General features: G+C 34.0%; 4 protein-coding genes across 4 annotated transcripts; all 4 read right to left on the bottom strand.

Moving 5' to 3' along the window:
- Positions 1-5,075: 5,075 nt before the first annotated feature.
- LOC149773552 (caveolin-3-like) lies at positions 5,076-7,208 on the bottom strand. The gene is made up of 2 exons (XM_089946415.1): positions 7,083-7,208; positions 5,076-5,790 (listed from the first exon to the last, which is right to left on the bottom strand). The coding sequence occupies exons 1-2, from the start codon at positions 7,137-7,139 to the stop codon at positions 5,458-5,460; spliced, it is 390 nt and encodes a 129-aa protein (XP_089802541.1). The 5' UTR covers positions 7,140-7,208; the 3' UTR covers positions 5,076-5,457.
- Positions 7,209-11,277: 4,069 nt separating this feature from the next.
- Positions 11,278-13,347, bottom strand: LOC149773553 (caveolin-3-like). Its single transcript, XM_089946417.1, has 2 exons — positions 13,208-13,347; positions 11,278-11,992 (listed from the first exon to the last, which is right to left on the bottom strand). The coding sequence occupies exons 1-2, from the start codon at positions 13,262-13,264 to the stop codon at positions 11,660-11,662; spliced, it is 390 nt and encodes a 129-aa protein (XP_089802543.1). The 5' UTR covers positions 13,265-13,347; the 3' UTR covers positions 11,278-11,659.
- A 4,192-nt stretch (positions 13,348-17,539) lies between these two features.
- LOC149773554 (caveolin-3-like) lies at positions 17,540-19,683 on the bottom strand. Its single transcript, XM_089946413.1, has 2 exons — positions 19,556-19,683; positions 17,540-18,257 (listed from the first exon to the last, which is right to left on the bottom strand). Exons 1-2 carry the CDS (start codon positions 19,610-19,612, stop codon positions 17,925-17,927), a joined length of 390 nt encoding a protein of 129 aa, XP_089802539.1. The 5' UTR covers positions 19,613-19,683; the 3' UTR covers positions 17,540-17,924.
- Positions 19,684-24,202: 4,519 nt separating this feature from the next.
- LOC149773555 (caveolin-3-like) lies at positions 24,203-26,382 on the bottom strand. The gene is made up of 2 exons (XM_089946414.1): positions 26,236-26,382; positions 24,203-24,918 (listed from the first exon to the last, which is right to left on the bottom strand). The coding sequence occupies exons 1-2, from the start codon at positions 26,290-26,292 to the stop codon at positions 24,586-24,588; spliced, it is 390 nt and encodes a 129-aa protein (XP_089802540.1). The 5' UTR covers positions 26,293-26,382; the 3' UTR covers positions 24,203-24,585.

A 26,382-nucleotide genomic window follows, 5' to 3' on the forward strand; every position in this document is an offset into this window, starting at 1 on the left:
GCAAAATATGAAAGTTTAGAACACCACCTTGACCATTCGACAAGATCTCTGCAACTGGAAATACTTCGTTATCGTCAACTTGAAAATACGACATACATATGTTCCTTTGTTAATATTATTCAATACCACTATATGAGAGAAATTAATAATTCAATATCTCTTTATGAATGAAAACCAATAATACATATATCCTAATTGTGGATGAAACAGATACTGGTTTTATTTTTGTATAAATCACATATCTTGACACCCTTGATGATAGAATATTATCGTGTTCATATTTTCTTTACAACTTCTATACATTGATCATCCATGGTTATAGATCAATACATCAATATTTTTATTCATAAGTTACATGCGTTGTTTCTTGTTTGATTACTCTTTGAAATTACATGCTTTCATTAGTTTTAGTTTGGAAAGATAGCATTTCATTATATCAGTTACTGAAGTCGTTGCTCATCATTTTGTTAAATATATTGTTGGACTTCATGTGCACGATATGGTGTCAGATTGATTCATCGTTCAATTTACATACACAAATTTTGGATAAAACAATAATATCCACGGCAATCAAGCCTTTCTTTCTTTCTATGTACATGTACATTTCCTGACATAATAGTGATCTGCGAAATTTGTATCATATTCTAAAGCACTAAGTACAATACCTTCTATAACCTGAAATTTTCACTGAGTATATTGACGTGGAATAAATTCTCAAGTATTCAGGACTAGTCAAATGCAAAATTCTTCTACCCGCTTTCTGGATACTACGCTGTGTTGCTTCATTGTTTTGACGGAAACAATGGTGTTTTCTTTGTGTCGCACATTCACCGAAATTAGAAATGAATATTATTATCACAACAAGACATACTGCGTATTTTCAAGTATGTTGGTCAATGTGGAATTGTTACATATTCTCGATAGCAGACATCTCTCGTTTCGAGTCTGCATGTCACTTTTCCACAACAGAAAAGTTCCAACAGCCCAGGTGTGTGTGTGTGTGTGTGTGTGTGTGTGTGTGTGTGTAAAAACACAACGAATTCCTAAAATTGAAAAAAGATGTCACACAGAAGAAGAGAAAGAGACATTCAAGCAACGGTATCATTTCGCTGTGGTGTTTCTCTGGAAGGCCGGTGATTTAACATCGCTCTCATTATCCTTATAATCCGCTTGTCATGTTCTCATTGCACCTATATTTATGGGACAAATCAAACTTTGGTTTTCAGAAATCGCGTCATATGTACTTCATTTAACTTTCTCTTATTTTCTCTGATTGATCTTGAAAATTTATATATTTATCGGACACATTAAAGCTAACGGGTTTGCCTTCAAACTTTATGTCAAAATTCCTTTCGAAAATATGATTATGAAACTTTATTACGTGGCTAAATTCAGAATATGTTTGTTAATCTTTATAACGTGCGTGAACATCTAGCACAAAAGCCTTTCGCATGGTCAGACTGTATTACACAGACATAACGTAATTCAGCCTCTCATCCGCTGATCTAAATGTAAGAATTACATGAGTGTATTGTTCCTAAACGCAAAAGAAATTACAGTCAGGCATGGAGCCACGTCTTGATATTTGATTTGTAGGTATTTGACCTCAGATCAGCATGAATATTAAGTGCCAAAGTCATGCAAGTAAATTGCCTAAACCAAAAGTCTGGTCTGGTCTGTGAAGGATTCGAACCCTAGACACACACATTTCGAATCAGTCCTGCAAATGTGGAAACAAATACGTAAAATGTTCGTTTGAATTAATCAGTTCTTCGTATTGAATGATGAAATAAATAGAAGATTGTCTAACACAGAAATAATTACATTCAATCATTTTATATCTACATAGATGTTTTAATTTGTATGTAACACATTAAAATTATGACGAAAAGGAGAAAAAGTGATAAGTTTTATTCAGCAATCAGTTTCAAGAAGTGTCCGTAATTCATTTTAGTATCATAACTGTAAGAGACAATGACCTGAGAGCCTTTTAAATGAAGAAACAATATGATAGAAGGTTTTAAAAAAAAAGAATATTGCTTTTCCATTTACTTTACTTGATAAAATATCGCCACATTCACTACCACTTTCCAGAATTTTTGACAAATCTCAAAGAAAGATAACAAGAACACTTAAAACAGTCTATAATCCGTTGGAAATAAATGAAGAAAAGGCCTGATAAGAATTGTTTTTGCGCTAGAGAATCGTTGGATGTTGTATTTTATTTCACTAAATTTGCACTTGATTGATGTAGTAATAGACATACATCCATACTTCCATCCATCCAAACAAACAAGCACGTTTATCTGGAAGCTTGCTTTTGTCTAAGACTATGAGTGTGGGAAACGTAACTATGTGTGAGGGTGGGGGTGATGTGTTCCTGCATTCAGCTGTCATAGCTGTATTAGTAAAACTAAATGCAGTGTTGGTGTCGTCAACAAACCAAAAATGTTTAGCAAGACAATAAACAAGATTCCCAGATAGTTTATTTATTGTTAATGCTACAGCTCTCGGTCATAATAGTTCGCACTCTTTTGACACAGATCCCACTAAACCCACCTTCCGAACTAAAAACGAAGTATATATTTCCATTTCGTCTTAAATGTAATGTTACGTTTTGTTTGATTATTACTTTTAAATCATCGTTATCTTTGGCATGCGGATGCAATTTTCCTTTTCCTTAACACGAAAACACAAATCATCATTAAGCAATGAATATATTCAAATTATTTCTAATGTCATTTAAAAAGGAAACTCGACATTAAAAGTTTTGTATATTTTGTCTCATCGATTCTAGTAGAAAAGCCCTTGGCATGGCAAAACCGTGTTGCACAGACCGAACGAAATTCATTATCTCATACGTTCATTTTGTGCAATTTACTTCTCCTGGAAATGCAAAGGAAATTATAGTCTGGCTTGGGGGACTTCTGATATTTGATTTATGGGTATTTGACCTCAGATTACCATAACAGCTAAGTGGCGAGGTAATGCGAATAAATTGCTTTGACCAAATAACTTTGTTGATCTAAGCAGAATTCGAACCCTCAACACACTGATTTTGTGTGTGTGTGTGTGTGTGTGTGTGTGTGTGTGTGTTGTGACAGTTTATATTGATGTTTAGCACTGGGGCATCATGCCACATAAATGTAGCATAATGTTCCACCCAGTCACATTATCCTGACACCAGACCGACTAGTCCTAACACTAACCTCTTAATGCTGAGCGCCAAGCGAGGTAGCTGTTAGTACCATTTTAAAAAGTCTTTGGTATGACTTGGCCGGGGTTAGAACCCGCGACCTTCGGCATCCGAGGTGGACGAACTACCACTAGGCCACCGCTCCGGTCACTGATTTTGAATGTGGCGCGCTAACCAGTGATCCACTGTATTTAAGTTCCTGACAATCAAACCTACATCGTATATTTTGTTACGATAATGATAAGGTGGAAACAAATATGTAAAATGCATTAATTAAAAATTAATTCTTCGTAATGAATAATGAAGTAAATAAACAGATATTTATTAAGCAGAGAAAAAATTGCATTAAACTTTTGGTACCTACGTATCGAAATAAAACGATATGTTTTGTATGTCACACGTTAAAAATATATGATGAAAGTGAGGAAACGTGGTCTGTTTTAATCAATAATCAGCTTCCAAAAAGTGTCTGTAATTCATTTTAAAATTCATAACTATAAGAGACAAATACGTGAGATACTTTTAAACGAAGAAACAAGCTGATAGAAAGTTTTGATAAAACAGTAAATTATTTTTGCAGTTACTTTACTGGATAAAATATCTACACATTCTGTACATTCCGTAAATATTGACAACACTCAAAGACAAATCAAACGAGGTCTTAAAAATAATCTACAATCTTGTGGAAATAAAAGAAGAAACATTATTTCTGCATTAAAAGCTCCTTGAGTATTTTGTATTTTATTTCACTAAATTAAAATAAGTTTGATTTAGTAATATAACTCCTGTAACTAACACATATTGACACTCGAACAGCACACACACACACACACACACACACACACACATATATATATATATATATATATATATATATATATATATATATATATATATATATATATATATATATATATATATATATATATTTTTCAACCAAGTTTATGTTAAGCTTGATTCTGCCCGTCATGACCTTTATAGGTAACGTACCTATGTGTGGGCTTGATTGGGGGTGGCGTTTTCCTCCTTTCAGCTGTCATAGTCGTATTAGCAAAATTCGATGCTTTGTTTGTGTCGTCTTCTCCACCGGTCATGCTAATCAAGATAATAAACAATGATATATTCATATCATTGAATGGTCATTTGCGAGAAAGCTTGACGTTAGAAGTTTTGTACATTTTGTGACATCTATTCTGAGATGCATTCTAATCTAGTCGTTGTGTGGTGATTTGTATGTGTTTTGTAAGAAGAACCCCTCTTTGGTAGTAGGAAACGCATATAATAAATTTTGCATCAAAATTACGTCAGGATACAGACATACTTAAGAGCAGATCTAATTAATATGAACAAAGTTGAATAGTTCGTGACCAGATAGTCATGTACTGCAAATTAACGAATTTATGTTTTAATGAATTTTAAGACATCATATCAAGGCAAGCTTGCAATTGTTATTAATCCATTAGGTACGTTTATGTGCATTTTCTCCAGTCATCTCTCCTTGAAGAGAACGATTCCTAGTTTCACAAGCACTGACAACGATGAACTATATACTCTATCCATATGTAAGGTTTAACGTTTACTTATGTCACACGTATCCCAAATTTTTGCCCTACATGCCTGTACGAAAGCATGCTAGAGCTGTGATCAAAGCTAAGCAATACTGTATGTAATCAGGCATACTGGTAGAAAAGTAACTACGGCCGATAGGGAATAATTCTATGGATTACTTTTACCAAATATAACCAGTGTCATGATATCATGTTCATATCATGCGTTCATATTTTGTGTCTGAAGCATGGTAACGTATTCAATCAATTTTTAATTAATTACCATCATCGCTAGCTATATATCACCGATTACAAAAAATTAACGATTTAAGATTTCTGAAAAACATTTATTAATATCTTGTCTTAAGTGTATCATGTACCGTATATATGCAGATACATGATTTTAATCAGTCACTTTTGCATTGTTCCATCTCGTATTAGAAGGATGGAAATATCACAGTAATATCAATACTTTAGTCTTAGAGCTGTAGGGACTTCTAAACTACAGCCAATAAAAGTACTTGATGTTTAAAATGGTTCTGAAAATCCATATCTTATGATGTAGAGACTTTTACCATTTTATTAAAAACATATTACAATGTATTCATGTTTATGTTGGACCTTCGCATACATAAGATAAATTGTTCAAATGCAAGATGGTATAATAACTTGGTTCTAGGTGAACATACAGTCAGAAAGTTCAAATCTTTGGAATTACTTTTTGTGAACATGAATCTGGCTGAGACACATGCCACAAGCTTCGCATACTGGCACTATACAACAGCTGATGATGGTGCCGAAGCACTTCTGGAGGAAGCCACAAGCAATGGAAAATTCCCTCATGCATGGTGTCAGACACCAAATGTGTTGGAAAGAGGTGCAAGCGAATTCACATCCCCATCCGAGGGCAATGCAGATACCACAGATGGTTGTCAGAAACTTGTACATGCAGTTTTTGCCGCAGTTGAAACATGCATAACTGTTACGCCATACACAGTCAATGCTACGAACTCCCTCTGGCTCACCGAGGACATCTTCAAAATTGACCTGCAAAAACAAATAAGAATTGTGTACATTTCAGTCAGGTTTAATGAATATAACAATAAATGACACATATGTTTATAATTGAGAGAAATATAATTCGTTAGTCATGTATGTTCATGTTTAAAATGTGTTCGTTCAATTCTTAATGCAAATTACAAGCGACAGTAGGTCTCGAGAAAGCGGAAAAAAATAGTGGGAATCACAATCCACCATAGACAACAACAACAAAATTATTTGGATATACATAGCAGGGACAAGATCCGGAATGTGCGTTCTTACGTCTCTGATGTTTAGTGATCAACAAAAAATTGCAGAAGAACACTGGTATATTCAGAAAAACATGAACTTCAAGGTAACTGGACATACCGATGAGATCGTCAAGTTAATGTTACTGTTGGATGGGTTATTTTAAACTTCAGTTTGCCAGGAATATGACGTGATGGTCCTTTGTCGAACGAAAATGGCAGTGGGGATGGGCGTTTATAGATATACAACCACGAAAGGTTGATTGATTGATTCAATATTTGTAGCGTGTCGAGGCAAAAAGAGTCACATCAGGACGGTAGGAAAGAACTGGAATAAATGAAACTATCACATTAAAATAGTCAGGGCAATATGACAACATTAAGCCAACGCTGTTACAGATCCGATGCAGAATCACAAACGGATGACATGTAACTGTGTCTATAGGATACAAGAAATATAGCGAACAAAGTTATGAAAATGGTGCATATAAGCAAGCATATCACACACAAAGTAACATCAAGGACTGGTAAAAGAGCAATAGTCCTAGGTTCTAATTGGGTGTACAGCCATACAAATTGTGCACAATTCAAGGTGGGTTGTTTTTCTTGGTCAGCTTATAAGTACGACCAATTGTTCCTGTAAATTAAACAACGCGTACCAAACTGAAAATAATTCTTTTTAACAACCTGTTAAATTCAAATAATTTAAGAAGCATTAAAATTTCATCTTCCTTTCAAAATGTAAATTTATAGAGAGCATCTGTGGCTACATGGTTCGTGTGTCGGACCTGGCGGCCAGTATAGTGCAAATTTGAAAGCTGCCCAGACCAAACTGAGTCAACAGTCGTCGTAACTCTCTGGAAAGGCACCTAATTGTTCCAATTGCAAGGAACAATCAAAGCGTAGACGATAGACCAGCCTTGGCTTAAAAACGATTGAATCTAAACCAGTAAAACAAATTGAAAAATGAACTTTTATGGTATACCTTCGCGCTCATTTAGTAAATTTTTATTTCAAAAATAAAATTCGGTGCTTATTTTGAAACTGTACCTTAATGTGACCGTTCAATTCATTCGGATCTCTGTTATTCATATCCAAGTCTGCCATCTTTGCAATTAGTACTTTTTGAATTCCACAAGTGTCTGTTGCAAAGACTCAAACTAAACTGAAGAGAAATGGCTAATGGTGTGGGGATTTATTTATATGCTTCCGTTTGTTACCAATAGACACAGTAATAATAATAGTCTTCTGTCACAACACAAATAGTACAGAGTAGTCAAGAGACTTGCGTGGACATCGAAAAATACCTCTTTCAATTCAAACGATGATTAGTGATTATAATCTCACGATATTTGCCCGCTATAGAAAAAGTTGTTTGACTTTGTTTTGCAGATGTGCGGAAACAAATCAAAGTGACTGACATTATTTCTTATATTAATGTACCAAAAATAGATTGTCACAGGATTTGTTGTACCAACATTCGACATTCTCTATTAACAGACTCCTCGAGCTATATCAAGAGGGCAACTGTCCTAGGTATAGTCATTTGGATTCCGCAGTGAGTAGATCATACCTAAACTTGACTGTATCTGTGGTTTTACAAACGGCAAGCCATATTTCTTGATTTCGAAGTCAGGAAGAAACGAAAGTGAACTTAAGGATAGAAATATATATTTAAAACGTAAATATAAAGAACTAAATGGGAATGGAAGTATATAATAAATATTTAATAAGTAAGTATCAAAGATTGAAAAGGAATCGAAGTATAGAATGCACATTTAATACGTATGTATAAAATGTCAAAGGGTATCGAAATATATAAAACACATTTAATACGTAAGTATCAAGAAATGAAAGGGAATCGAAGTATAGAATACACATTTAATACGTAAGTATACGTACATTCTTACTTCAATAACGTGGTGTTTATAAAATGTCAAATACTGATTCGTGGGTAAACTAACGGAAACTTTGAGGATAAACATCTAGAAAAACAAACGTATTCTGTCTCAAGCAAACTAGATGCTCTAAATGTCCTAGCGATTTACAAGCAAATAATAAATATGAATATTTCATTTTATTTCATCACAAATGAATTACAGAAAATAATTATTACTATGCATGCAGCATGAGTAATCGATATCCTCGCAATATTAAGGATGGCGTTGCTCACATTATCGTAGAAATAAAGTGAAAATAAAATACCTCTAATATCCAATCCCATGAAGATAAACCTTTTACCCAAATATAAATGGAATTTAATGGTACTTTAATCAATTGTGATATAGAAAATTAGATGGAACATGAAATATCTTTGCAGTTATTATATTATGTCTTGTTTATTGATTACACACTTGTAACGTTTACTGTAGGATAATTCTGGTTCCAATACAAAAGACTTAAGCTACGTTTGTTCCAAATTACGTTGAATTTAAATATCACTCCACGCGTGGATGCTCCAAGTGCCGTCGGCGATAAATAAACAAAACCAGCACGTGTTTCCTTGAAAACAAACTATATTATCTCCGACCTTTAATTATGAATATGCGGACAGATTCGCTGACCTAGGGTCGAATTACTGTCATCTGTATTTGAACCACATGTTAACGAAAAATATCGCATGTATATTTTCCTTACTGGTATTGAACAAATATAAAAATTATCTGCACCATACAAGTAATTGCTCAATTAAGTTTCTGCAAGGCTGTGCACGCTTGATATAGATCATATGAATGAATGAACATTCACATTTGCCGTACACTAAGATAAATGTACGTTACTTCTTCGCCCTGAGCAAGTATATGTTCTTCATCCTCTCATTACGAAGTTTTTTGCCGTGATCCGTATTACATATGTATAATAAACTGAAGGTTCATCTTTTTATTCGACACATTAAAATCAAATGTGTTTGCCTTCAAACTGTATGTCAAATTTCTTTACGAAAATAATGTTTGCTAAACATCATAACATCGGTGAATAACTAGCATAAAATCTCCTGGCATGGGCAGAATGTGTTACACAGACAGCACGTGAATCATCCTCTCATCCGCTGATCTAAATGTCTGTAATTACGTGCATTTCATGCACTTTACTTATAAATGCAAAGGAAATTACAATCAGACTATGAGCCACTTCCTGATATTTTATTTATAGGCATTTGACCTCATATTAGCATGACTATTATGGGCTAAGGCCATGCGAGTAAAGTACCTTGCACAAAAGCTGCTTGATGCATGAAAGATTCGAACCCTCAGTAAACAGATTTTGTATCAGGGACGCTAACCAGTGATCAGCCGGAATACCGTTTCTTACAATCAAAACTATATCATCTGTTTTGTTCCGACAATAGTAAGATGAAAACAAATATGTAGAATCTGCGTTTGAGTTAATTACTTCTTTACTGAATGATGAATAAATAATCATTGGATTGTTTAACAGAAAAATAATTATATTTAAACATTTGATACCTACATATAAGAATACAACGATATTTTCATTTGAATGTCACACGTTAAAACATAAGATGACAAGGGAAAACAGTGTTCTGTTCTATTCAACACGCACTTTCAAGGAGCGCCCCAATTCATTTTAGAGTTCATAACTACGAGAGACAATAACCTGAGTTCCTTTCAAAGGAAGAAACAAGCTGATAGAATGTTTTCATAAAACAAGGTATTGCTTGTCCAGTTACTGCTTTTGATAACACATCCCATTTTATGTACCACATTTCAGAATTATTGACAAGTCTCAAAGAAAACTCAAACGAGGTCTTAAAAGTAACATACACTCCACTGGAAATCAAAGAAGACAATCAGTGACAGAAATTATTTCTGCCTTGATAGCTTGTTGAGTGTGTCGCATTTTATTTCTCTAAATTTAAAATAAAATTTATTTAATAGGCGAACTCCTGTAATTAAAACATATTGACAATCGAATATCAAACACACACACACACACACACACACACACACACACACACACACGTATACTATAGGTTTCAACCCGGAGCATGTGAAAGCTTGATCATATCTGAGATGACATTTATTGCTAACATACCTATGTGTGGGATTGGGTGGTGGGGTGACGTTTTCCAGCTTTCAGCCGTCGTAGTTGTATTAGCGAAATTTGATGCAATGTTGTGTGTATCGTCTAATCCATCGGACATGATTTACAAGACAATAAACAAGATTCCCAGACATTTATTTATTATGAATACTACGAAGTCTAACTGGTTTAACTAGTTCAGACTGTCTTGACACAAATACAATAACACCCTCTTCCCGGACTAAATGACGAAGTAAATATTTCCATTTCTTCTTAAATGTGATGCACGTTTTGTTTCATTATTACGTTTAAATCCTCTTATTCAATGTTCATACTGTTATGAATCAATTTCGTCATCTTTGTCTTGCGGAGGCAAGTTTCATTTTCCTTAAAACTGGTATTTCTATCATACTTATGCAATGTATATATTCATATCACTTTATGGTCATATTGGAAAGGAAACTCAACCTTAGAAGTTGCGTACATTTTGTGACAGATTCTAACATGCATTCTCGAGTAGACATTTTTGTGTGGTGACGAGCATTGGTATGTGTTTTTTTTAGAAGGCACACTTTTTAATAGTAACAAACGCATATAAAGTTTAAATCAATATGACGTCTGGATATAGACATGCTCACAAGCAGATCTAAGTAATATGAACCAAGTCGAATGTGAACCTGACACACAGGTACTAAAAATTAACAAATGTATGTTTCAATGAATTTTAAGACAGGTACATTAGGCAAGTTAGCAATTGTTATTAGTCCATTAGACAGGTTTATGTGCGTTTTCGTAAGACATCTCTCGCTGTAAGACAACCTCCTAATTTTACATGCACTTACAACGATGACCAGTATATTCATTTATACTATAGGTGTAAGTCAGGTATAGAGTGTACTTGTACTTCACACTTTTCCAATACTTTTGTCCTACATTCAGGTAAGAAAACATACTAAAACTGTTATTGAAACTGAGCTGTACTTATATGTAACCATACATTTTGGTAGAACAACTACTACCACCAATAGGGAATACATATACGGATTAATTTTCCAAATTATATTCATTGATACGATATCCTGTTCAGATCGAGCTTTCATATTTTGTTATTGAAGTTTGGGTATGCCATCATTCTCTTTACTTAAATAGTATCACCACTGGCTTATGTATGACCAGGAACAGAAAGCATAAAGGACATAACTTTTCTTAGAAAACATTTATTAACGACTTGTATAAAATATATCATGTGCCATATATATAAAGATAAATTATATTAATCAGTCACTAGAGCACTGCTCCGTCTCTTATTAGAAGGATGGACATATCACAGCAATATCAATAATTTAGTCTCAGAGCAGAGTTCAAGATGATAGCCAACCAAAGCACTTGATATTTAACAAAATTCATCAGATGTACATCTTACGTTGCAGAGACTTTTGACCATATCATTCAGTACATATTGCAATGTATTCATGTTTATGTTGACCTATCCTATGTAAGAGTAACAGTAATTTCTCAAAGAACAAGATAGTATAATAATTTGATTGTCGTGGAACAACAGGTCGAAAAACATAAATGCTTTTTTATTTGTTGTGAACATGTATCTTGCTGAGACACATGCCACAAGCTTCGCATACTGGCGATATACAACAGTTAATGATGGTTCCAAAGCACTTCTGGAGAAAGCCGCAAGCAATGGAAAATTCCCTCATGCATGGTGTCAGACACCAAATGTGTTGGAAAGAGGTGCAAGCGAATTCACATCCCCATCCGAGAGCAATGCAAATACCACAAACGGTTGTCAGAAACTTGTACATGCAATTTTTGCCGCAGTTGAAACATGCATAACTGTTACGCCATACACAGTCAATGCTACGAACTCCCTCTGGCTCACCAAGGACATCTTCAAAATTGACCTGCAAAAACAAAAAGGAATCTTTTGCATTTCAGTCAAGTCTTATGAATACAACAATAAATGACAGATATGTACATAACTAAGAGTAATATCATTTGTTATTCAGGTAAATTCGTGTTTAATATGTGTTCGTTCAAGTCTTGCTGCAAATTACAAGCGACAGTAGGTCTCGAGTAAGCGGAATGAAATAGAAGGCAGCACAATCCAAAATAGACAATAAAGAAAAAATAAATAATTTTGATAAACACGTATCAGTTATCTTAGCAGAGACAAGGCCCAGAATCTACGTTCTTATCTCTTTGATGTTAAGTGATCAACAATAGATTACATAAGAACACGGATATATTCAGAAAAGCATGAAACTCAAGGTAACTGGACATAGGGATGAGATCATCAAGTCAATATTATTGTTGGATGGGCTATTTTAAACTTCAATTTGCCAGGATTATGACGTGATGGCACTCTGTCGAAAGGAAATGGCAGTGGGGATGAAAGTTATGGACATGCACCCACGAGAAGTTGATTGAATGATTCAGTGGTTGTAGCGTGTCAAGACAAAGAGAGTCACATCAGGACGGTTGGAAAGGACTGGAATAAACGAAATTCGACACTATCTCATTAAAACAGCTAGGGCATGATGACAGCATTTAGCCAACGCGGTTCCAGATCCGATGCAGGATCACAAACTAATGACATGTAACTTTGTCTTTAGGATACAAGAAATATAGCGAACAAAGTAATGACAATGGTGCATATCAGCAAGCATATTACACAAAGAGTACCATCAAGGAGTGGGGAAAAAAAGCTATAGTCCTAGGTTCTAATGGGGTGCAGAGCCGTAATAATCGTGCTAAATTCAGCTTCTTGTTTTCTCTTTCTCGTTCAGCTTATAAGTACGACCAATATTTCCTGTTAATTAAACAATGCGTATCTTTCTTAAAAAAATATTTTTAACAACCTGTTAAATTCAAGTAATTTGAGCTGCCCTGACCAAACGGAGTCAACAGTTGTTTCGTCGTAGCTCTCTGGATTGACACTTAATTGTTTCAGTTGCAAGGAAAAAATTCAGTGTAGTTGATAGAGCAGCCAACGTTGAAAATGATAGAATTAAAAGCTATCAAACAAATTGAAAAATGAACTTTTATGGTATACCTTCGCGCTCATTTAGTAAATTTATATTTAAAAATAAAATTAATTGCTTCTTTTCAAAATGTACCTTAATATGACCGTTCAGTTCATTCGGATCTCTGTTATTCATGTCCAAGTCTGCCATCTTTGCAATAATTTCTTTGTGAATTCCTCAAGTGTCGGTTGCGAAGTCTCAAACTAAACTGAAGAGAAATGGCTAATGTGTAGGGATTTATTTATCTGCGTCCGTTTGTTACCAATAGACACAGTAATTATGTTAGTCTTCTGTGTCACAACACAAATAGTACCGAGTAGTCAAGATAGTTGCGTGGACATCAAAAAATACTCCTTTCAACTGAAACGATGATTGGTAATTGTGTATATATATATATATATATATATATATATATATATATATATATATATATATATATATATATAACGCTATTCATCCGCTATAGGAAAGGTAGTTTCACTTTGTATCGCAGCGTTGAGGAAACAAATCAAAATGACCGACATTATTCCTTATATTAATGTACCAAAAATTGATTGTCACAGGATTTGTTGTACCAGCATTCGACATTAACTATTAACAGAATCCTCGAGCTATATTAAGGGGGCAACTGTCCTAGGTATGGTAATTTGGATTCCGCAGTGAGTAGATCAGAATTAAACTTGATTGTATCTGTGGTTTTACACATGACAGGATATATTTCTTGACTTCGCAGTCAGGAAAAAGCAAATATGAACTTAAGCATAGAAATATGTATTTAAAACGTAAATATCAAAAACCTAAAGGGGAACGGAAGTATAGAATAATCATTTAATAAGTAAGTATCAAAAATTGAAAAGGAGTCGAAGTATAGAATACCTACTAAATACGTATGTATAAAATGTCAAAGGGTATCGAAGTATACAAACACATTTAATACGTAAGTAGCAAGAAGTGATAGCGAATCGAAGAATACATATTTAACAAGTATCAAGAAGTGAAAGGGAATCGAAATATAATACGTATTTATTACTATGCTGTAGAACGTTTCCACGCAATAACAACAGAAGAAGAAAAACAAACCAGAAACAAAAACGAAACATCAAACATCTAAATTTAATTGAATGATTATATTTGTTTTCAACAACTGTTTACCATTAATATTCGCTTTACAATTGCATTAAAATACTTATTGACATGTTAAGACAGATATCAATGAATGAGAAATCACAGGAAAGACAAATATTGCACACAGTGAGCAGGAAAACAAATTGCCCACTATTTGCATTTTGGAATTGATTAAACTTCCAACGGATTAACTTTTAATTCTGAATTGAGATTGCGTTTTGACGGTGCAATAGCGTAAAATATCATGCGGTTCTGCAACAGCGGGTACGAAATGTTTCATCGCTGAGGATCCTTATTGACAATTTTTGGCCTGGGTCATAGGAGTAAACGAAAAAGGAATATATATATATATATATATATATATATATATATATATATATATATATATATATATATATATATATATATATATATATATATATATATAACGCAAAGCAACGTGGTTTACAAATTTGTTTTGCTATTGTTTTGTGTCAGTATGTAATGTTCTTTATAACTATATTCTTAGCTCAATATCGTGGTGTTTATAAAACGTTAAATACTGATCCATCGGTTTGCTAACGGAAACGTTGAGGGTAAACATCTAGAAAAGCAAACGTATTCATTATGAAACCTGCTAGATGCTCTAAATTACATAGGCTTTTAAAACCAAATAATAAATATGAATATTTCAATTTATTTCATCGTAAATAAATTACAGGGTATAATTATTACGATGCATGCAGCTGGATTCATCGATATGTGCGCGACATTAAGAATGCCGTTGCTCACATTATCTTAGAAACAAAGTGAAAATAAAATACTTCTAATATCCAATCCCATGAAGCTAAACTTTTCACCCAAATATAAATGGAATTTAATGGTACTTTAATCAATTTTGATATAGAAAATTAGATGGGGAAAAGAAATATCCTTGCAGATATCATATAACGTTATGTTTTGTTTATTGATTACACACTTGTAACGTTTACTGTAAGATAATTCTGATTTCAATACAAAAGACTTAAGCTACGTTTGTTCCGAATTATGTTGAATTTAAAAATCACTCCTCGCGTGGATGCTCCAAGTGGAGTCGGTGATAAATAAACAAAACCAGCATGTGTTTCCCTGAAAACAAACTATATTAACGTCGACCGTTTATTATGAATGTGTAAACAGATTCGCTGACCTAGAGACGAATTAATGTCATCTGTATTTGAACCACATGTTGGCGAAACATATATCATATACATTATCCTTGCTGGTATTGAAGTAATATTAAAACAATTTGCACTATGCAAATAATTGCTCAATTAAGTTTACGCAAAGCTGTGCACGCTTGATATAAATCATGCTAATTACTTACCGAATTCCACGCGGCCCATATGAACGAATAAACATTCACATTTGCTTTGAGCTATGATAAATGTAGGTTAATTCTTCCCTCCGAGCGAGTATATGTTCTTCATCCTCCCAATACGAAGATTTTGCCCTGATCCGTATTACATATGTATTCTTAACTGAAGGTTTTTCTTTATAGCCGACACATTAAAATCTAACTTGTTTGCCTTCAAAATGTATGTCAAAATTCTTTACAAAAATAATGTTTGCTAAACTTTATAACATCGGTGAATATCTAGCACAAAAACTCCTGGCATGGCCGGATTGGTTTACACAGACAGAAGGTAAATCATTATCTCATCCGCTGGTCTAAATGTCTCTAATTACATTCATTTTATGCACTTTACTTATCTTTGAATTACAAAAGAAATTACAGTCAGACTATGGGCCACTTCCTGATATTTTATTTATAGGTATCTGACCTCAAATTAACATGACTATTATAGGTTAAGGCCATGCGAGTAAACTGCCTTGCACAAAAGCCTGGTCTGGTCCATGCAGGATTCGAACCCACAGTACACAGATTTTGTATCATGCGCCCTAACTAGTGATCCGCCGGAATACCGTTTCTTACAATCAAAACTATATTATCTGTTTTTGTTCCGAAAATAGTAAGATGAAAACAAATATGTAGAATCGACGTTTGAGTTAATTACTTCTTTACTGAAAGATGAATAAATAATCAGTAGATTGTTTACCAGAAAAATAATTACATTTAAACATTTGATACCTACATATAAGATTACACGTTAAAACATAAGATGACAAGGGACAGAGTGTTCTGTTCTATTCAACACGCACTTACAAGGAGTGTCCAAAATTCATTTTACAGTTCATAACTATGAGAGACTATGACCTAAATTCCTTTCAAATAAATGAACAAGCTGATAGAATGTTTTCATAAAACAGGCTATTGCTTTTCCAATTTCTTTATTTGATAAATCATCCCTTTTATGTAAATGTTCCAGAATTATTGACAAGTCTTATAAAGAAACTCAAACGAGGTCTTAAAAATAACATACACTCCAGAGGAAATAAATGAAGAATGTTATGGATCAATTTCGTCATCATTGTCATGGGGAGGCAAGTTTCATTTTCCTTAAAACTGGTGCTTATATCATACTTATGCAATATACATATTCATATCATTTTTAAGGTCATATTGGAAAGAAAACTCAGCCCTACAATTTGCGTGTATGTTGTGACAGATTCTAACATGCATTCTAGTGTAGACATTTTTATAAGGTCATGAGCATTGGGATGTGTCTTTATTGAATGCAACCTCTTTAGTAGCAACACACGCATATAAAAATTTATATCAATATGACGGTAGGATACATACATGTTCAAAAGCATGTCTAAGTAACATGAACGAAGTTGAATGTGTCATGAACCGATACACAGGTGCTGAAAAGTAACAAATGTATGTTTTAATGAATTTTACGACAGCTAAGATAGGCAAGTAAATAATTGTTATTAATCCATTAGGGAGATTTATGTGCGTTTTCGTACGACATCTCTTGCTGGAAAAAAGCTCGTAATTCTACATGCACTTGCAACGATGACCAGTATGTTCATTAATTCAATAGGTTTAAGTAAGGTAGGTATAAAGTATACTTGTACGTCACATTTTTCCCATACTTTGCCCTACATTCAGGTACAAAGACATACTAAAACTGTTATTGAAACTGAGCTGTACTTATATGTAACCATATATTTTGGTAGAGCAACAACTACCACCAATAGGGAATAAATCTATGGATTAATGTTCCAAATTATATCCACTGATATGATATCCTTTTCATATCGTGCGTTCATATTATGTTATTGAAGCATAGGTATATCATCATTCATTTTACTTAAATAGCAACACCACTAGCGTATATATGAATAGGAACAGAAAACAAAAAGGACATAACGTTTCTTAGAAAACATTTATTAACGACTTGTATAAAATATATCATGTGTCATATATACATATAAAGATAAATTATATTAATCAGTCACTTGAAGACTGTTCCATCCCATATTAGAAGGATGGAAATATCACAGTAATGTCAATCCTTTAGTTTCAGAGCTGAATTCAAGACCATAGCCAATCAAAGTACTTGATGTTTAAAATAATTCAGAAGATGTACATATTATGTTGCAGAGACTTTTGACCATATCATTCAGTGCACCTTGCAATGTATTCATGTTTATGTTGACCTATCCTATGTAAGAGTAACTGTAATTTCTTAAACAACAAGAGAGTATAACAATTTGGTTGTTATGTAACAATAGGTCGAAAAACATAAATGCTTTTTTATTTGTTGTGAACATGTATCTTGCTGAGACACATGCCACAAGCTTCACATACTGGCGATATACAACAGTTAATGATGGTTCCAAAGCACTTCTGGAGGAAACCGCAAGCAATGGAAAATTCCCTCATGCATGGTGTCAGACACCAAATGTGTTGGAAAGAGGTGCAAGCGAATTCACATCCCCATCCGAGAGCAATGCAGATACCACAGATTGTTGTCAGAAACTTGTACATGCAATTTTTGCCGCAGTTGAAACATGCATAACTGTTACGCCATACACAGTCAATGCTACGAACTCCCTCTGGCTCACCAAGGACATCTTCAAAATTGACCTGTAAAAACAAAAATGAATCGTTTGCATTTCAGTCAAGTCTTATGAATACAACAATAAATGACAGATATGTATATAACTAAGAGTAATACAACTCATTATTCATGTCAATTCATGGCTAATATGTGTTCTTTCAATTGTTGTTGCAAATTACAAGCGACAGTAGGTCTCGAGTAAACAGCGGGTAGCACAATCCACAATAGATAATAAAGAAAAAATTAATAACTTTGATATACATTTCCCAGTTATCTTAGCAGATACATGGCCCAGAATGTACGTTCATATCTCTTTCATGCTTAGTCATCAACAAAAAAATTACAGAAGAACACGGATATATTCAGAATAGAATGAAATGTAAGGTAACTGGACATAACGATGAGATCGTCAAGGTAATGATATCGTAGGATGGGTTATTTTAAACTTTAATTTGCCACAAATATACGTGATGGCCCTCTGTCGAAAGGAAATGACAGTGGGGATGATAGTTTATGTACATACACCCACGAAAGGTTAATTGATTGATTCAATAGCTGTAGCGTGTTCAGGCAAAAAGAGTCACACTATGATGCTTGGAACATACTGGAATAATCGAAATTCAAAACTATCTCATTAAAATAGCTAGGGCATTATGACAACATTAAACCAACGCTGTTACAGATCCGATGCAGGATTTCTGACATGTATCTTTCTCTTTATGATACAAAAAAATAGAGACAAAATTATGAAAATGGTGCATATCAGCAAGCATATCACACAAAAGGTACCATCAAGGAGTGGTAAACAAACTATCGTCCTAGCTCTTCATGGGGAGTAGAGCAGTAATAATTGTGCTAAACTGAAGACGATATTTTCTCTTTCTCGTTCAGCTTATAAGTACGACCAATTTGTCCTCCAAATTGAACAGCCCGCGCCGAACTAAACAAATATTTTTCAACAATCTGGAAAATTCAAATGATTTAAGCAGCATGAAACATTTCGTATTCCTTCAAAATGTAAATTTATAGAGGGCATCAGTGGCTTCATGGTTCGCGTGTCGGACCATACGGCCATACTAGTCCGAGTTTGAAAGCAGCCCAGACCAAACTTAGTCAACAGTCGTTGCAACTCTCTGGAAAGGCACTTAATTGTGCCACTAGAAGGAAAAATTTCAGTGTAGACGATAGACCTACCTTGGTTAAAAATAGTGGGATTAAAACCAATCAAACAAATTGGAAAATAAACTTTGATGATATTCCTTCGCGATCATTTACTAACTTTTTATTTTAAAAATAAAATTAATTGCTTATTTTGAAACTGTACCTTAATGTGACCGTTCAATTCATTCGGGTCTCTGTTATTCATATCCAAGTCTGCCATCTTTGCAATTATTTCTTTGTGAATTCCTCAAGCACCAGTGTCGATTGCGAAGTCTCAAACTAAACTGAAGAGAAATGGCTAATACTTTGGGGATTTATTTATCTCCGTCCGCTTGTTACCAATGGACACAGTAATTATTTTAGTCTTCTGTCACAACACAAATAATAAGGAGTAGTCAAGATAGTTGCGTGGACATCGAAAAATACCACTTTCAATTCAAACGTTGATAGGTAATTATAAATCTCACGCTATTCGTCCGCTATAGAAAAAGTTGGTTGTCTTTATATTAAAGCTGTGCGGAAACAACTCAAAGTGACCGACATTATTCCTGGTATTAATGTACCAAAAATTGATTGTCACACGATTTGTTGTACCAACAGTCGACATTTACTATTAACAGACTCCTCGAGCTATATCTAGGGGGAATCAGTCCAAGGTATAGTCATTTTGATTCCACAGTGAGTAGATCATGCCTAAACTTGATTGTATCTGTGGTTTTACACCCGACAGGCCATATTTCTTGATTTCAATGTCACAAAGAAGCGAAAGAGAACAAAAAGATGGAAATACGTATTTAAATCGTAAATATCAAGAACAAAAAGGGAATGGAAGTATAGAATAATAATCTAATAAGCAAATATATAAACATGAAGAGGAATTGATTTATACAATACATATTTAAGTATATAAAAAAAAAACATTTAATACGTAAGTGTCAAGAAGTGATAAGGAATCGAAGAGTACACATTTAATACGTACATATCAAGAGGTGAAAGGGAATCGAAGTATAACATATATGTATTATTATGCCGTAGAACGTATCCCCGCAATAACAAGAGACAAAAAATAAGAAAGAACAAAAGAAATCAAACATTTAAATTTCATTGTTTGATTATTCTTGTTTTCCACAACTGTTTACGATTAATAAGCACTTTAAAATGCATTAAACAGATATTGAACGTTAAGACAGTTATCAATGAATACGAAATTACAGGTAAGGCAAATATTTAACATAATAAGCATGAAAACATAATGCCCAATGTTTGCCTCTAGGAATTGATGAAACTGCCAAACGGTATAGCTTTTTTGTTCATAACTGTGATTGCGTTTTGACGGTGCCATAGAGTTGAAATGATGTGCATTTCTACAACAGCGGTTACGGAATGTCTCATCACTGATTCATAGAAGAAAAAGAAAAAGATATAGACGAGAACGTGGTTTGCAAATTTGTTTTGCTATTGTTTTGTATCAGCATGTAATGTTCTTCATAAGTATATTCTTAGCTCAATATCGTGGTGATTATAAAACTTTAAATACTGATCCATCGGTTCACTAACGGAATCTTTGAGGGTAAACAGAAAAGCAAACGTATTCTGTATGACGAAAACTAGATGCTCTTAATGTACTAGAGATTTAAAACCAAATAATAAATATGAATATTTCAATTTATTTCATCGCCAACGAATCCCAGGGTATCCTTTATACTGTGCATGCAGCACAATTAATCGATATATTGGCTATATTAAGGATGGCGTTGCTCACATTATCTTAGAAACAAAGTGAAAATAAAATACCTCTAATATCCAATCCCATGAAGCTAAAATTTTTACCCAAATATAAATGGAATTTAATGGTACTTTAATCAATTCTGATATAGAACATTAGATGGACCATGAAATATCTTTGCAGATATCATATAACGTTATCTTTTGTTTATTGATTACACATTTGTAACGTGTACCGTAGGATAATTCTAGTTCCAATACAAAAGACTTAAGCTACGTTTGTTCCGAATTATGTTGAATTTAAACATCGCTCCTCGCGTAGATGCTGCAAGTGCAGTCGATGATAAAGAAACAAAACTAGCACGTGTTTCCTTGAGTAAATAAAACTATATTAGCGTCGACCTTTAATTATGAATATACGAACAGATTTGCTGACCTAGAGACGAATTAATGTCATCTGTATTTGAAAAACATGTTGGCGAATAATATATCATGTACATTCTCCTTACTGGTATGGTAGAAATATAAAAATGATTTGCAATATACAAGTAATTGCTCAATTAAATTTACGCAAGGCTGTGCACGCTTGATATAGATCATATGAATGAATGAACATCACATTTGCCGTGCACTAAGATCAATGTAAGTTACTTCTTCGCTCTGAGCGAGTATATGTTCTTCATCCTTTTAATACGCAGTTTGTGCCGTGATCCGTATTACATATGTATAATAAACTGAATCTTTATCTTTTATCCGACTCATTCAAATCTAACGTGTTTGACATCAAACTGTATGTCAAATTTCTTTACGAAAATAATGTTTGGTAAACATTATAACATCAGTCAATATCTAACATAAAATCTCCTGGCATGGCCAGACTGTGTTAAACATACAGAAGGTAAATCAGCTTCAAATCCGCTGATCTAAATGTCTCTAATTACATGTATTTTATGCACTTTACTTATCTTAGAAATGCAAAAGAAATTACAGTCAGACTATGTACCACTACATAATATTTTATTTATAGGCATTTGACCTGAGATTGGCATGACTATTATGGGTTAAGGCCAAGCGAGTAAAGTGCCTTACACAAAAGCTTGGTCTGGCCCATCCAGAATTCAAACACTCAGCGCAGGCACGTTAACCAGTGATCCGCCGGGATACCGTTACTAATAAACAAAACTGTATCATCTCTTTTGTTCCGAACATAGTCAGATGAAAACAAATATGTAGAATCTACGTTTGAGCTAATTACTTCTTTACTGAATGATGAATAAATAATCATTAGATTGTTTAACATAAAAATAATTATATTTGAATATTTGAAACCTACATATATGAATACAACGATAGTTTCATTTGAATGTCACACGTTAAAACATAAAATGATAAGGGGAAAGACTGTTATGTTCTATTCAACAGTCAGCTTCATTGAGTGTCCCCAATTCATTTTAGAGTTTATAGCTATGAGAGACAATGACCTGAGGTCCTTTCAGATGAAGAAACAAGCTGATAGTTGTTGTTGTTGTTGGGTTTAACGCCATTTTTCTGCACACGATAGTTATATATGGCGGCCAGTATTAATGGTGGAGGAAGAAGCCAGGAAAACCCCAGAAAGAACCACTGACCCACGAGAAGCTACTGGCAAGCTTTCTCACATACCAGCATTGGCCGAATCCATGACTCGAACCCACGCAGTCAGAGGTGTGATGGCAGTGATCCGTAACGGAGAGCGCTTTAGATCACTTGGCAAGTCGGGGCCCCAACAAGCTGATAGACTATTTTCATAAAACAAGATACTGCTTGTCCAATTACTTTATTTGATAAAACATCCCCTTTTATGTACCACATTTCAAAATTAGTGACATGTCTCAAAGAAAACTCAAACAAGGTCTTAAAAATGACCTCCACAGCAGTGGAAATTGAAGACAATCCGTGACAAAACTTGTTTCTGCATTGAAAGCTTGTTGAGTGTGTCGCATTTTATTTCACTAAATTTAAAATAAAATTATGTAGTAGTAGAACTCCTGCAATTAACACATATTGACAATCGAATAACACACACACACACACACACACACACACATTTATACTATAGGTTAAGCCCGGTTTATGTGGAAGCTTGATCGTATCTGAGATGACATTTATTGGTAACATACCTATGTGTGGGATTGGGTGGTGGGGTGACAATATCCAACTTTCAGCCGTCGTAGTTGTATTAGCGAAACTCGATGCTATGTTGTGTGTCGTCTAATCCATCGGATATATTTTACAAGACAATAAACAAGATTCGCAGACGTTTTATTTATTTTGAGTTATTTGAACTCTAACTGGTTTGACTAGATCACACTGTTTTGACACAAATACAAAACCCTCTTTCCGAACTAAATGACGAAGTAAATATTTCCATTTCTTCTTAAATGTGATGCACGTTTTGTTTGATTATCGCTTTTAAATCCTCTTATTCAATGTTCATACTGTTATGAATCAATTTCGTCATCTTTGTCATGCGGAGGCAACTTTCATTTTCCTTAAAACTGGTGCTTCAATCATACTTATGCAATATACATAATCATATCATTTTAGGGTCATATTGGAAAGAAAACTCAGCCCTAGAAGTTTTATGTATTTTGTGACATAGATTCTAACATGCATTCTAGTGTAGACATTTTTATGTGGTGATGAGCATTGGGATGTGTCTTTTTTGATTCTACATGCACTTACAACGATGACCAGTATATTCATTAATACTATAGGTTTAAGTAAGGTCGGTATAAAGTATACTTTTATGTCACACTTTTCCCATACTTTTGCCCTATATTCAGGTAAGAAAAAATACTAAAACTGTTATTGAAACTGGGCTGTACTGATATGTAACCATATATTTTGGTAGAGCAACAACTACCACCAATAGGGAATAAATCTATGGATTAATGTTCCATATTATGTCCACTGATATGATATCCTTTTCATATCGTGGGTTCATATTATGTTATTGAAGCATAGGTATATCATCATTCATTTTGCTTAAATAGCAACACCACTAGCGTATATATGAATAGGAACAGAAAACAAAAAGGACATAACGTTTCTTAGAAAACATTTATTAACGACTTGTATAAAATATATCATGTGTCATATATATAAAGATAAATTATATTAATCAGTCACTTGAAGACTGTTCCATCGCATATTAGAAGGAAGGAAATTTCACAGTAATGTGAATCCTTTAGTCTCAGAGCTGAATTCAAGACCATAGCCAATCAAAGTACTTGATGTTGAACATAATTCAGAAGATGTACATATTATGTTGTGAGACATTTGAACATATCATTCAGTACACGTTGCAATGTATTCATGTTTACGTTGACCTATCCTATGTAAGAGTAACTGTAATTTCTCAAAAAACAAGAGAGTATAGCAACTTGGTTGTTGTGGAACACTAGGTCGAAAAACGTAAATGCTTTTTTATTTGTTGTGAACATGTATCTTGCTGAGACACATGCCACAAGCTTCACATACTGGCGATATACAACAGTTAATGATGGTTCCAAAGCACTTCTGGAGAAAGCCGCAAGCAATGGAAAATTCCCTCATGCATGGTGTCAGACACCAAATGTGTTGGAAAGAGGTGCAAGCGAATTCACATCCCCATCCGAGAGCAATGCAGATACCACAGATTGTTGTCAGAAACTTGTACATGCAATTTTTGCCGCAGTTGAAACATGCATAACTGTTACGCCATACACAGTCAATGCTACGAACTCCCTCTGGCTCACCAAGGACATCTTCAAAATTGACCTGTAAAAACAAAAATGAATCGTTTGCATTTCAGTCAAGTCTTATGAATACAACAATAAATGACAGATATGTATATAACTAAGAGTAATACAACTCATTATTCATGTCAATTCATGGCTAATATGTGTTCTTTCAATTGTTGTTGCAAATTACAAGCGACAGTAGGTCTCGAGTAAACATAATGAAATAGGGGGCAGCACAATCCACAATAGATAATAAAGAAAAAATAAATAACTTTGATATACATATCCCAGTTATCTTAGCAGATACATGGCCCAGAATGTACGTTCATATCTCCTTCATGTTTAATCATCAACAAATAAATTACAGAAGAATACGGTTATATTCGGAATAGAATGAAATTTAAGGTAACTGGACATATCGATGAGATCGTCAAGGTAATATTAACGTAGGATGGGTTATTTTAAACTTTAATTTGCCACGAATATAGCGTGATGGCCCTATGTCGAAAGGAAATGGCAGTGGGGATGATAGTTTATGGACATACACCCACGAAAGGTTGATTGATTGATTCAATAGCTGTCGCGTGTTCAGGCAAAAAGTGTCACACTATGATGCTTGGAACGGACTGGAATAATCGAAATTCAAAACTATCTCATTAAAATAGCTAGGGTATTATGACAAGATTAAGCCAACGCGGTTCCAGATCCGATGCAGGATCACAAACTTATGACATGTAACTTTCTCTTTAGGATACAATAAATATAGAGACAAAGTTATGAAAATGGTGCATATCAGCAAGCATATCACACAAAATATACCATGAAGGAGTGGTAAAAGAACTATCGTCCTAGCTCTTCATGGGGAGTAGAGCAGTAATAATTGTGCTAAATTGAAGACGATATTTTCTCTTTCTCGTTCAGCTTATAAGTACGACCAACATGTCCTCTAAATTGAACAGCGCGCGCCAAACTAAACAAATATTTTTCAACAATCTGGTTAATTAAAATAATTTAAGCAACATGAAACATTTCATATTCCTTCAAAATGTAAATTTAGAGAGAGCATCCGTGCCTTCATGGTTCGCATGTCGGACCATGCGGCCATATTAGTCCGAGTTTGAAAGCTGCCCAGACCAAACTTAGTCAACAGTCGTTGTAACTCTCTGGAAAGGCACTTAATTGTTCCATTAGAAGGATAAATGTCAGTGTACACAATAGACCTATCTTGGATGAAAATAATGGGATTAAAACCAATCAAACAAATTGGGAAATAAACTTTGATGATATTTCTCCGCGATCATTTACTAAATTTTTATTTTAAAAATAAAATTAATTGCTTATTTTGAAACTGTACCTTAATGTGACCGTTCAATTCATTCGGATCTCTGTTATCCATATCCAAGTCTGCCATCTTTGCAATTATTTCTCTTTGAACAACACCAGTGTCGGTTGCGAAGTCTCAACTTAAACTGAAGAGAAATGGCTAATACTTTGGTATTTA

The sequence above is a fragment of the Sinohyriopsis cumingii genome, unplaced genomic scaffold (assembly GCF_028554795.1).
Source record: "Sinohyriopsis cumingii isolate HCF-2022 unplaced genomic scaffold, ASM2855479v2 utg000646l, whole genome shotgun sequence".
Classification (NCBI taxonomy): Eukaryota; Metazoa; Mollusca; class Bivalvia; order Unionida; family Unionidae; genus Sinohyriopsis; species Sinohyriopsis cumingii.

Coding starts and splice junctions, on each gene's coding strand:
- LOC149773555 (XM_089946414.1), bottom strand. CDS start 26,292: ATGGCAGACTTGGATATGGATAACAGAGATCCGAATGAATTGAACGGT. Junction 24,919..26,235: donor AATTGAACGGTCACATTAAG/GTACAGTTTCAA, acceptor TTGTTTTTACAG/GTCAATTTTGAAGATGTCCT.
- LOC149773553 (XM_089946417.1), bottom strand. CDS start 13,264: ATGGCAGACTTGGACATGAATAACAGAGATCCGAATGAACTGAACGGT. Junction 11,993..13,207: donor AACTGAACGGTCATATTAAG/GTACATTTTGAA, acceptor TTGTTTTTGCAG/GTCAATTTTGAAGATGTCCT.
- LOC149773552 (XM_089946415.1), bottom strand. CDS start 7,139: ATGGCAGACTTGGATATGAATAACAGAGATCCGAATGAATTGAACGGT. Junction 5,791..7,082: donor AATTGAACGGTCACATTAAG/GTACAGTTTCAA, acceptor TTGTTTTTGCAG/GTCAATTTTGAAGATGTCCT.
- LOC149773554 (XM_089946413.1), bottom strand. CDS start 19,612: ATGGCAGACTTGGATATGAATAACAGAGACCCGAATGAATTGAACGGT. Junction 18,258..19,555: donor AATTGAACGGTCACATTAAG/GTACAGTTTCAA, acceptor TTGTTTTTACAG/GTCAATTTTGAAGATGTCCT.